Source organism: Calypte anna, chromosome 5, assembly GCF_003957555.1.
Source record: "Calypte anna isolate BGI_N300 chromosome 5, bCalAnn1_v1.p, whole genome shotgun sequence".
In the NCBI taxonomy this organism is placed as follows: Eukaryota; Metazoa; Chordata; class Aves; order Apodiformes; family Trochilidae; genus Calypte; species Calypte anna.
Window position 1 is genome coordinate 14,048,944 of NC_044250.1, and position 12,396 is coordinate 14,061,339.

The 12,396-nt window shown below is 44.0% G+C and overlaps 1 protein-coding gene across 2 annotated transcripts in view; it reads right to left on the reverse strand.

The window, feature by feature from the left end:
- BRSK2 (BR serine/threonine kinase 2) overlaps positions 1-12,396 on the reverse strand; it is a 297,765-nt gene that overhangs the window by 82,240 nt on the left and 203,129 nt on the right. For both annotated transcript variants that reach the window (XM_008504684.2, XM_030451156.1), the window contains exon 4: positions 9,816-9,956. In XM_008504684.2, the coding sequence (XP_008502906.1) occupies positions 9,816-9,956 (141 nt within the window). The remainder of the gene's footprint in view (positions 1-9,815; positions 9,957-12,396) is intronic.

Below are 12,396 nucleotides of genomic sequence, written 5' to 3' on the forward strand. Positions count from 1 at the left end.
GCTCGTTAAAGCAGGAGGCAACAGCATCAACATATTGCCAACAACAGAAAAAGAATGAGTGATACCTAGAGAAAAAAAAGCCTTGGTTTAAGTGCCACTGCAAAAAGCCCATATTAGGAGTTGTTTACATAGACATACAGCTTTGGAGTAATTTTAGGTAATTAGCTCTGATGGAGAAATCCCTTAAACCCAGCACTGCTTATAACTGAGGGAGCCAGCAACGGGAAGGAAGAGAGAGGATTTCCTTCTGTCCATCAAAGCACAGTTCTCTTATGATTTCTGCATGGGAAGAGCCAGGCAGCCAGGATCTTTAGGATGGCAAGCACTGCTTCAAATCAAAGTCATCATATATCAACTAATTTATCAATCTCCATTACTCATAGCCAACACAACTCAAGTGCTTTTGTGCAGCCATTACATTTACCTGACTTTATATTCAAAGACAATAATCTTGTACAAAAATTGTGATGACTTTGCTTTTGTTTTTCTTTTCTTTTTTTTCTTAATATGTGGAGCTGGCTGCTTTGGCAAATCCCTGGATGGGGCTTCATCAGCAACCTCATCTGCCTGCTTGTCCATCATCACAGCCCTGTATCTGCTCTGTAGGGGCACCTGGGAAGGTGGGGAAGGTCTGGAGGGGACTCTCTTGCTGCCCTGAGCAGGGACCTTCTTCCACTGCCCTCATCCCCTCCTAGTTTCCCTCCTGCCCACAGACAAGAGGACAGGGGATCCTCTACCTCTCATGGGGCCTCCACCTGCTGCCTTTTCCCTAAGGATGGCAGCCTGTACCTGTTCCCTGTCACATATGGTCCTTGATCTCCCCACTTTAACCTCAGCCACCAGGCTGAGCAGATCATTTCCCTGGCTACAGCCCACACAGGTATTGTCTTTGCTGCCCTCCTGCAGGAGCACAGGCTCGGGCATTCCCTTACCTGGGCGGCTGCAGGGCTCTGGGTCACCACAGCTCTTGGGACTGGGCCGAATGGAGATGTTTACCTCAGAGAGTGAGGATTCCAGCCTACACAGCCTGCCTGCTTGTCTGTGTCTGTGTGTCTGTGTGTGTCTATCTGTCAGACAGATAGATACACAGATATCTGTGTGTCTGTCTCTGTGTCTGTGTGTCTATGTCTGTGTGTCTGTCTCTGTCTATCCCCTCCTGCCCGCCGGCTCCCCCGGTGACAACTGTGCCCTCACCCGCACTCGACGCTTCTCAGCGAAACCCGCCTTTCAATTGCCCGCCCTTTACCTCACCCCTCAGCCCCTTCACTCCCCACACTCCCCTCAGCCTCTCGGCTTTGTCGCGATCGCTGCCGATTCCCGGCTCTTTCCAGGTCTCCCTCGAGCTTTCCTGACTCCGGGACCCCCCTTCTTTCTCAACCTATCGCAGTTTTTAAAGGCACGGCGCCCACCGCTGTCTCTCCCCTGGTGGTCTCAGGTTTGAGGTGAGGGATGGGACTCTGAGCCACCTGACCTGGCTGGGAGTTCCCTGCTCGCTGCGGAGGGGGGGACTTCGTGTCCCCTAGAGGTCCCTTCCAGCCCAAATTACTCTGTGATTCTTTCGATTTGTTACTCTTGAAGAGTCACAGAGATGAGAGAAGCACTTTGGGCAGACTAAAGAAGCAGCTTTTTTCTTCTTTTTGCTTATGAATAGGCAAAAGGAGTCCTTGATGTCTTGCTCATAAAAGGTCCAAATACAAGCACTCAAGCCCCGCAGGCAGCAGGGACAGCTTCCATTAGAAAATGGTTAGAACACAAACCTGTGGGATATGGCCACTCAACAGCGTGTGTGCCAGGCTAACAGCAGTCATTTGCAACTGGTCACTAAAACCAGCTACCCTGAACAGAAATTCAGCAAAAAAAACCCACCACTAGGACAGTCCAGGCCAGTGACACCCTTAATGGAAGGCAGACGTCACATCATTTCCTCTTCACTTTGACACCCCTCATCCACACCACCTCTATGAAGGTAAAGAAGGATTGTTTCTGCCCTCCCAGAGAAACACGGTGTGAAAAAGTCTTGGAAATTATCTCCTCTGATCCAAAGAGTATCTCCAACCATGACTTGGAGACAGCTTGTAAATAATGCAGGTCAATTCTATGCAAAACCAGAGCACACTGTAACAGGACACCTGGAGTGTGTAACAGGTATTTCCAAAGGAAAACACCACACATTCAAAGCAGGTATTGGTCATTTCCTTGCCACTGGGTCCTCTTATTCCTCCCCCCTTACTTTTTAAAGAGCATAATCTAGTCTCCAATCTTGTACGAATGTGATAAACCCCGCATGTTCAAGTGTCTGTGTTAACCACATGCAAAAAATTCCAGTAAATAACGGTGCAGCATGGTTCAGATTTGTTCATATTTTCATCTGACAAAGCCAAAGCTGCTGTATCAAATCTATCTTCTTTAAAGAAATCAAAGTATTAAGGCAACTGGAGTCAGAAGACTTACTAGCCATATAATAACTATCAAGATAGTCATACCTAATAAAAAGTAGGAGATTACTGCCAAGGAAACATTCCAGAAGCAGTGAATGACCAGATAATGGCCACAAAAGAACCCCAGAGAGCTGCCATCAAGGACAGCAGTTCTGGACAAAGGCAAGATGGTCAACATCTGCCAAATGTGAACATGCTCCAGCTGCAGCCCACAGACAGCCCTAAGGCAAGCTAGGAAAGCTGGACACTAATGAGACAGTAGTGAGTGATTTAATATTTTCTTCAGCAGACATCCTGAACAGCTCTCATCTAACTGCTGATTTCACTAATGGGGTGCTGTGAAGAGGTCATCCAACTGGGGAGATGCACTGAAGTTCTGTCTGAGGACAGGGCTCAGACAATTAACAGCACCTGGTAAAGAAAGCAAGGTTTGATAGTACAACAGAAGAAACCTTCCCACAGCTGAAGTGGAGCATGTGTCCTTCTATTGTTCATGGTTTTCAGTGGCTATGGTTGTTTTGCAGGCTTGGCTCCTGTTCCTGGCTTACTGCTGAACAGACAACACGGTACAGAAGCTGAAGATGCTTCCTCATACATACTCATACGTGTGCACTCCATAGCAGACATACTGCTGTGACCTGGTTTTGGCTGGGATAGAGGTAATTTTCTCTTTAGAACAGTTCAACCTGGTCCCCAGTGCCCAGTATGAATGGTTAGCATAGGAATTTAATGGCAGCCTGAGTATTTTTTTTTTTTTTTTTAAATTTTGGCAGCATTCCTCTCAGAGATCAGGGTGTCAGTATAATCAGCAGTGCTTGCACATTCAACCACAAGGGAATTTTATGCCCCAATAAAAATTCTCTTCTAGCTGAAACATTTCTCTGCTATCCATCTTTGGAGCACTTTGAATTTGCCAAGGCAGCATCCTGGGACAGAAGTCAGGACTGGAGTTTGCACCAGAGTGGCAGAACCAGAATCACTGCCACTGGGAATGAGACCTCCTCTCTGCATTTGCATCTCCATCTTTGTATTACCAGCTTTTCAAATGCCAGAAGGAAGGGAGAAAAACACATGAGAATAGGGAAGGTTTGTTATAATTTACCTAGGAGCCCAGCAGCCCGGACAGCCTCATGCATTCCTATTTGGAGAGAACTCTCTTGTGTCAAAATTAACCAAAACAAAACAAAAATCCCACTGTATGTGGTAATTACTTGGCATTAATGGAACATTGCAGAGCAAATGCATTTAATTTGGTCCCATTCCAAGTGATCTCTGTGGCTCTCCATGCCTTATATGACCAAATCAACTCCTCTCTCTGCAGGTGAACAGAGGAATCATTACCCTTTTGTTGTTCTAAAGGCTCTAAAGCTGTAGGGGCTTTATCACATGGCTGGAAAATCAGAAGAGAAGAAAGCACCTTCTTTAGTGACAAACACAGTAAACTCTCCTATTGAGCCTGGAATAGGCTAAGAAAGAATATGAACAAGAAATGCAGCACTGCAGAGGAATTTGGTGTAACCCTGATCCAAGGTGTCCCAGAGCTCCTCAGTCTTAACAATGGGGTGAGAAGTTAGCTCCAGGAGCCTGCATATGTCAGATTTTTGAAGGAAGGGCCTGTGAGTAAAAGGAAGACATTAAACAAGCCTGTGACAGGGGAAGCACACACTGTCAGACCCTCAGCAATGTTCCTCTTCTACAGATTTCATGAAAGGCTTTACAGTTCCCTCAGAGCACAAGATGGATACAGAGAGAGCTCTGAAAAAATTGTCCCATGGAAACGTACACAGTTCTTGGAGGTGGTGCATTAAAAATGAAAGGCACATGTAAGTATTTACATGTTCCAGCTTCCCACTTACACACTGGCTGCACCTGCTTTCTGGTTACTCACAGTGATGCTACTCTCCAGGTTCCTCCATTGCCTTTCTAGTCTGTACTCCTGCTCTGGGAATATCCCAGTATCTGTACTGCAGGCAACTGCAGCAGACATAAAAAGAGAAGTAAAAATCTCTCTCCTTCTCCCCCAGGGCTGGCAGAAGATTTTTTTGTGTAATAACAGACCTGATCTTGGACTCAAAGGAGATAATGGTCACCTGGCACAAGATGATGAAATAACCCATTGTTTTAAAGTGATTTTCAAGCTGAAACGTTCATCTCAGTTTCTATGACAACTCATTGTAGGTCACAGATTTCTAACCAAGAAACCTAATTGGAGTTGTTGCAGGTTATTGTACTAACCAAATTGTTGGCTACTTTGCAAATGCTTTTCTTACTGGCCCCTAACACCCAGAAAGGCCAGACCACTGAGTAATTTGTCTGCAGTATGCCTCTCAAAAGGGCCTGATGAGATACAATATAATTTATCAGTAATAATTGATAGTATGAAAAGCAATGTTGTTAATTTCCTTGAGCAGAAAAAGCTTTTCACCTTATTTTCTATTGTTTCTGTAAAGCAGATCTGAATGTGTAACTTGTATCTACCTACAGGAGAATCTTTGTTTAGAGCCATGGTTGCTATGCTGAAATTTAAGAAGTCCTTCCAGCACTTTGCATACCAAATGAATGTAGTTATAGCTAGGAAAAAAGGACGACATCTATAAACATATCAGGACTCCTGGAGAAGGGTTAGTATGCATAAAAACTTGCTTGCTTTTTGATAATTATTTCCACTGATCTATTAAAATATATTGCTTTTCCCCACCAACCTTGCCTCAAACCATATATTCATGTACTTCAAAGCCAAAAGTAGACTGTCAGGTTTGATCACCAGTAATACACTTGCCAGAGAATGTTACCTGGTTATGCATGCAATAAGACATTCTTGGGTTTCTGGTGCCTTATATAAAGAAGTAAACATATATATTCATATCCTCTGACTTCAGCTGATCTGGTAAATTTGCCTTTGGCATTGAAGCTGCTGTATTTGATGGGTTTTCTCACGTCTCCTCTACAAGGGAAATTTGAAAATTTTCACTGTGTCAGAGTAAGTCTCACTCACAGACCTGAAACACCTGGATCCAAATAAGGATTGGTGAATCTCAGTCCTCAGCAGGGGAAAGAAGCACCTTCATCACTGTTCACGGTCTGAAAAAATACTTGAAAACCTAGCGACTCAAGGACCAGAAAAAAACCAAAAACAAACCCAAGCCAGAAACCAACCACAGTACATTCCACAATTTCTGGGTCAGTTTTGCTTAGAAGACTCTGAGCCATGATTTCAAACTGTCCAGATGCTGCAGTCCTAAGTGTTGGACAGACCATCCTTGCAGAACACTACAGCATGCTCCTTATCAAAGATGCAAGGCAGAGCAGGAGTCACCAGAAGATTGGCACCAGCTGACAGGACCTGGCACCTGGTGTTCTTTGGCTTTCTCTGTTTCTCAAAAGCAGTCCAGATTTCTCATTGGAAGCCTCCTTCACTGGCAGTGCTCTGCAACTCTCGCCTGCAGGAATATACCAGAGATCTTGGCACTACTGCTGTGAAATCTTGAAGGGTTATTTTCTAAAGGAGCCTTCACCCCCCCACCCCTGCACTGATGGGAAGAACACAAGGCAAAGTCAAACAAAGCTCCTATTCATTGCTGCAGCCCTGGAAGTCACACAGCCCTGTGCCTACGCACACACAGACACAGTTCACCAAGAGCTGTGTGCGTACTCAAGCAGGCACAGCCCCAGGCAATGAGAGGAGAAAGGGCCCTCATAATTGTCATTTATCAATATTCATAAAGAACCTGCCTTAACTCCCTCTTGTGCATTCTCGGGGCGGAAAAAAGAAAAAAAAAACAACACCAAAAAGAACCCACCACACGAAATGAAGCTCAACCGAAATAAAAATAAAATAAAATAATCATCTTGCTGCTCATTACCGCAGGGGATTTCCTCTCAATGTCACCACTGCCCTGTGCAGTAATTGGCATTATATGTTATCTCTGAAGCCATAATAAGGTTTGCCACGGGGCATTTTCTGTAATCATATTTTTATTTGTCAGCTTGTGAGACACAGACACCAAACACAAGACTGACCAAAGCAAAACCCACGGCACACCAAAGGCGGACGCCGCCAATCCCCGCTCCTGCCGGTGATGTCAGCCCCAGCCAATGAGGGGGACCCACCCTCCCTTGGCTCTGCAGCATTCCCTCGGTTGAGATAAAAGAGACTCATCCTGAGCAAAGCAAGGATTTGCGACCTACCCTGATCCCTGCTCTTGCATTGTTTCCAAGAGAAAATACAGCCAGCCCTGGATGAGCTGGGAGCTCTCCGGCAGCACGCAGGCAGGATATCCAAAAGGGTTCAGTGATTTGGGGCTGCTAGCTGGGAATCTGAAAGGCCCTGGATTTTGGAGAGCAGACACCCAGCATTATGAGAATGGCAGCTCAGGAAAAAAAAAAAACAAACCCGTGAGTTTCATCCAAAGAAAACTTCCTAGGCTAGGATGGTCTCAGTGTGATCTCCAAGGAATTCCCAGTTCCTCTGCTGTTCCTTGCACCACTGCTGAGAGCGTCTGCTCCGGGCACTGCATTGTGGTGCAGAGCCACCAGAACTGGCAGAGCAGAAGGGCTGGAAGCAGGAGTAATACTGCTGCATCATTGAGCTGACTGCTCTGCTTAACAGCTCAGGCAAAGCAGCAAGGCAACAAAGACACACTGCATGCAGGATCCCACAGAATAGCCCACACAATAAACAGTCTGTTTGCACCCATGGCTGCCTGGGGGTTGCTGTAACACTGCTGTTATACAGAGAAAAGTCCTTAGAAAACCCTGTAAGCTTTCCCCTGAGACCAACCTGTACCACAATGCCCCCATGAGTGACTGCACCTTGGAGTAAGGTAAATCACATCTTCCCTCACTGTTTCCATTAAATAGAAAAAGGAAAAAAAAAACAAACTAACAAGCTCATATCTTTTTTAAAAAAAGAACACACACAAAACTCAAGCTCCAAACCCATTCTGCTTCCTTGTGTGAGCTGCTTGTTTGAAAACACATCCCAGGCACAGGCAATCTCTCTACTCAGTAGCAGCAGCAGCCTTTTACTGACAGGAGGATTGGGGAAACCTTCCTGATTCTTTGATCCAGGTATCCTAGTGCATCAATCTATTCTGGGGAGTGAAAGCTGAATGTGCTTACATACTGCTGTGAAAGCAAGGCACAGATATTTCACAGTATTCTGGGAGGTACAGAAAGAAGATGGGACGATGATACGGGGCTGGGGACACCAGGCTATCCATCTATTCTGCCAGCAGGTTAGAGGCACCCACATTTAGTCATTAACCAAAGCAGAAGCCTTCATTTTTCAACGTGGTCATAACTGAATAACCTGACTGATGAGATGATTTGTCATTGCACTGGCCCACGACAGAACAAGGTCAGGCTTCATTGCTTAGGAAAGCACATTAATTTTTATCCTCACACACACACATATATTTATGCATGCTCTGATTTTCAAAAAGGGTTCGATGACAACTGTCCAGAATACAATACAGACCACACAAGCCTCAGAGTGACCTGCAGGGAGGGAGAGTTTATGATATACTGCTGACTTACTCAGCACTAGGCACTAGTCAAGTGGGAGCTGGCAAGGAGACAGGGGATTTGCTTCCACACAAAGCTACTGCCCACAATCCAATATGTGTAAGAGAGGAAAACGGATTCCTCAAGAAAGGCATCCACTCTGCCTTGGAAATTCCATGCATCATTAAACCTGTGGACTCACCAGGATCCTCACTCAGTTTTATTAAAGTCTGCCATATCAAGAGGTATCCATCACAAGCCCAAAGGACTAGCATGGATGTGTATATATGCATTCCTTCATGGAAAATTCTGTCCCAAGGGAGATCCAAATTTCTCTGGAATATTCATTTGGAAGTAATTTCTCTTCAGTGATACTTAAACAGTTTTGAGTCCTCTTGGTTTGGGTCTCTAAATGTTCCAAGTAGAGAAGAGAAGCATGTATTTTTCCAGTCCACCAGTGGTTACATTGCCCAGTGTACATAAAAAATAACAGCTGTAGACCCTACCAGAGCTTGTGATGATTGTAAGAAGGTCCCTTCTTGATTATCAGGGAGGAAAAATCAGAGAATTCACAGAATACAAGTTGTCAGACATCTCTGCCAACAGAGAACACTCAGATTTCTAGACAGGGCATGCAACCTGCTCTTGGTTTCTCTGGGAATTTCTCTGACTACTGCCTGTGCAGGTAGGCATTGTCTTCAGGACCTTCCTCACAGAGATCCACCACCTTTAAACTTCCTCTTCTGGTAACAGCATCCTCTTCTTAATATATCCTCAAGAAAGGCTTTTATTTCCCTTTAAATTTGTTAGAAATATGCTCTCTTTCAGATAATGAATTTCTGTTGAAATGAGTCAGAGAGGTAGAGGGAGGGGCCTAGAAGAGCAAGTTAAATATTTTGGCATGTTTTTCCTGTGGTCATTTCAGCTGTGGCCACCTGGCTCACAAGTCCTCAGTGCAGAACTGTACAAAAAGTCACTGAATGGTTCCTGAGAAGTAACCACACAGTGTTTATGCAAATCCAACTACTGCAGGAGCTATCAGTGGCCCTGGGCCTCCGGGAAGAGGGAATCTCTGGCTGTCTGTGGCTATGGAGAAGCAGCCATGCAGACATAATGTAAATGGTCTTCCCCAGCCAACCTTACTGCAAGGAGCTGCATTTCCCAGAAACAGGCAGGCAGCTATACAGAAACTCTGAGCTCAAACTGATTATAACAGTTTGATTTAGTAGAATTTAAATTATCTAAATTTTCTGAAGATGAAGGAGAAACTGGTCCAATTTAAAACATCACCTGAAAGCACAGGTTAAACCACACCTTATGGTTAAGTCATATGATAAACTTTGTGAGCATCAATAGCAGTCAGATTGAGGAAATTCTTCCCTACAGGAATGGAAATTAAAGACAAAAGTGACTCAAATGACCAGAAGGGACTCAGTGAAGGTTGCCAAAATCCAGCAGGTTACCAAAAACTGAAGAAAGCAATAAAATGACTTTTCTGTATGTGTGATTGTCTTAAGTTTGAATTCAGGATTCATTTTGATACAGTGTTTATAATTCTTACTCATCCCCAAGTACCACAAGGATGGAAATCAAACTGCTTCTCCTTGGTGGATTTAGTTTTCCTTTTTAAAGCATTCCCTGTGAATGAATTCTCCAGTGACAAACAACAGGTAATCTCCATGAAAATCTGTGACAGGCTCATTGCCTCATGGAGAGCCAAGAATTAAAAAAAAAACAAACCACATCAGCACTTTACTTTGAGGCTTTACAACATCAGATACTTAATAGCAAGTAAAAATACAAAGCAAGGAGATCCCTTTATTCAGTGCTTTTATATAACAGGTAACTCCCATTGGGAATGGTTGTACTCACCATATTGAATGACTATGGCAGAAGTCTAAAGCAGAGATGATTTGTCTGAAGAACTTCCTGGCTTCTTTTGGTGTCAACCTTCCCTTTTTTACAAGATAGTCGAAGAGCTCCCCACCTGACACATGTTCTAGCACCAAATACCTAGAAAATAATAAAGTCATAATTTTGTAAGCACACTATCATACCAGCCCCCTCACACACACAAAGTTATATATGAACACCTGGGCCATATATATGAGGTCCTGGTCCATAATTAGCTCCTGTGCAAGTTCCATGTGTCAGCTCTCAACCAGCACAAGAAGAAAGCATTTCTCTGACATACAGAAATGCAGCAGAGAATGCAGAAAGAGACAGACATTAATACTGTTTTGTCAGCTAAGTAACACAAAGGCACAAAAATAGTGGACAATAACATGAAATTCTAAACTTTGGGGAATTAAAATGGTATTTCCTGCAATTTTAATTGAAATTGAAAGTTAGAAGAAATACGGTATTGATGACCTTTTTTTTTTTAATAAAAATGTGTAAAAAAGAAAACTCTTGACTTGAAAATCACCTTTGGAATACATGGGTTATTTTGCTTGAAGAAGAGATGAGTAGTCACCAGAATGTCTACTGAGTACACCTTGGTAATCTGGAGATGACTGTACCCACATTACTTTTTTTCAGCAAGACAGTGAATGGCTCAGAAGAAAGCTGATGTGCTCAGCAGCCATGGGCACTGAGGTGTCCAGATTATCAAGTCCCAGTCTTCACTTTCCAAGCCTTGGCTAACAGACACTTTGATAAAAGGGTCTGCTATATAATTCCTTTTCTCTGACATCCTGGAGACAGATCTGGCTAACCATCCCATATGGCAGACCTAAGCCTGGCACAGAAGCAGTCCTGAATTTCTTCTTGACAGATTCCTCTCTCACTGTGCCCAGCAGAAGCTGGATACAACAGTGCATCTTACCCCCAGAATTCAAAGTGAGAGCTGCTTTCTTTTCCTGGGAGGTATTTTATGAAGATGACTGCAGCTACAGGCACACAGAACACCCTTCACGTTGGTTTCAAATGCACAGTTTTGGAAAATTACAGACCCAGCATTTCTGTCACCCACAGCAGGAACTGCAAAGCAATTTATTTTCATCAACTTCATCTTATTAAAAATGCTCAACAAAAATGCACTGACACTTTGTATGAAAAATAAAACAAATTGAAAGACAAGGAGCATTTACAAGGTTATTCATTTTCACTTGCCACCTAAAAGCACCACATACAATAATGAAAATGAACAGGGGGGAACATTTGAAAAAGATTTGTGTCTATGAGAAGTCAGGGGACACAGAGAAGCTCAGCAATGATGCATTCTGATCTGACAGAGTCCCCAAAGTGACAGTAATGAGAAGGATGACAAACACAATCCCCAGTGATCAAGTGCAACAAATAAATGCTGTAAGGATGCACGAGTACTATGTGGTTATGTCACACCCAGGATTTCTGAGTCTGGATCTGAAGCTGCTGACCTGCCAACTTTATTCCCTCTAACATGATGCTTTTTTTTTAAGGATAGTCCCCAGGGCAGGGATTTTCAATTATACATAGGCACAAGTCAGCACCTGCCACCATCTCTGGGCAAGCCAGTGTTTTGCTGCTGCATTACATGGCAGAGTAGTAGTGTGTTATTTCTAAACTGGCCAAAAGGAGGAGTTAAAAAATTTCCAAGTGTTGCACTGGTTCTATGTACCATGATATAGCTTACACAATCCCCAGTACACAGTGTGTGTCTGTATCTTTGAATCCATCTTGCACCTGTGAGGGTGTCTGAGTTGCTCCATAAAAGAAGAGTATACACACATTTTCAAGAGCTCAACAGAGAAAGCAAAAGAAAGAGCATTATTCCAGAGGCTGGGAAACAAGGCATACAGATACATCTTTCCTGAATCTGTGGCACAGAAAAAAATCCAGATTTGCTGAGTCCACATCAGTATCTAAAATCCTTTAGTCTAGTAGAGTGCTACAGGATTGGAAGTGGACCAGTGCCAGTTTTTGGAGGATCTAGGAGAAGGTAAAATCAGCCTGCAGGGGGAGAAAAACCCTAACAAGTATTTTCCTGATTTCCCCCTTCCCTTTGATCTTTCCCAGATATGACAGCTTCTCACCTCACTGAGTAATACTTTTTCCATTTATTCTAAGCAAGGAAGTGAATTCTAAAAATCCCAGAACAGCAGTCAGAACTAGGCTTGTGTTACATTTGGAGATGAAAAGTTCCATACCAGTGAATTAAGCTTTTTTTTAAAAAAGCCTCCCTGTGTAAGGTTGACTGCATTGCTTTTCCCACTGTAAAAATGTTGGAAACCCTGCTCTTAATAAGCATTGTGGGGAGGCTGAAGGGAAGGGAAGGGGAAGGGGAAGGGGAAGGGGAAGGGGAAGGGAAGGGGAAGGGGAAGGGGAAGGGGAAGGGGAAGGGGAGAGGGGAAAGGGGAAAGAGAAAGGGGAAGGGAAAGGGAAGGGGAAGGGGAAGGGGAAGGGGAAGGGGAAGGGAAGGGAAAGGGAAAGGGAAAGGGAAAGGGAAAGGGAAAGGGAAAGGGAAAGGGAA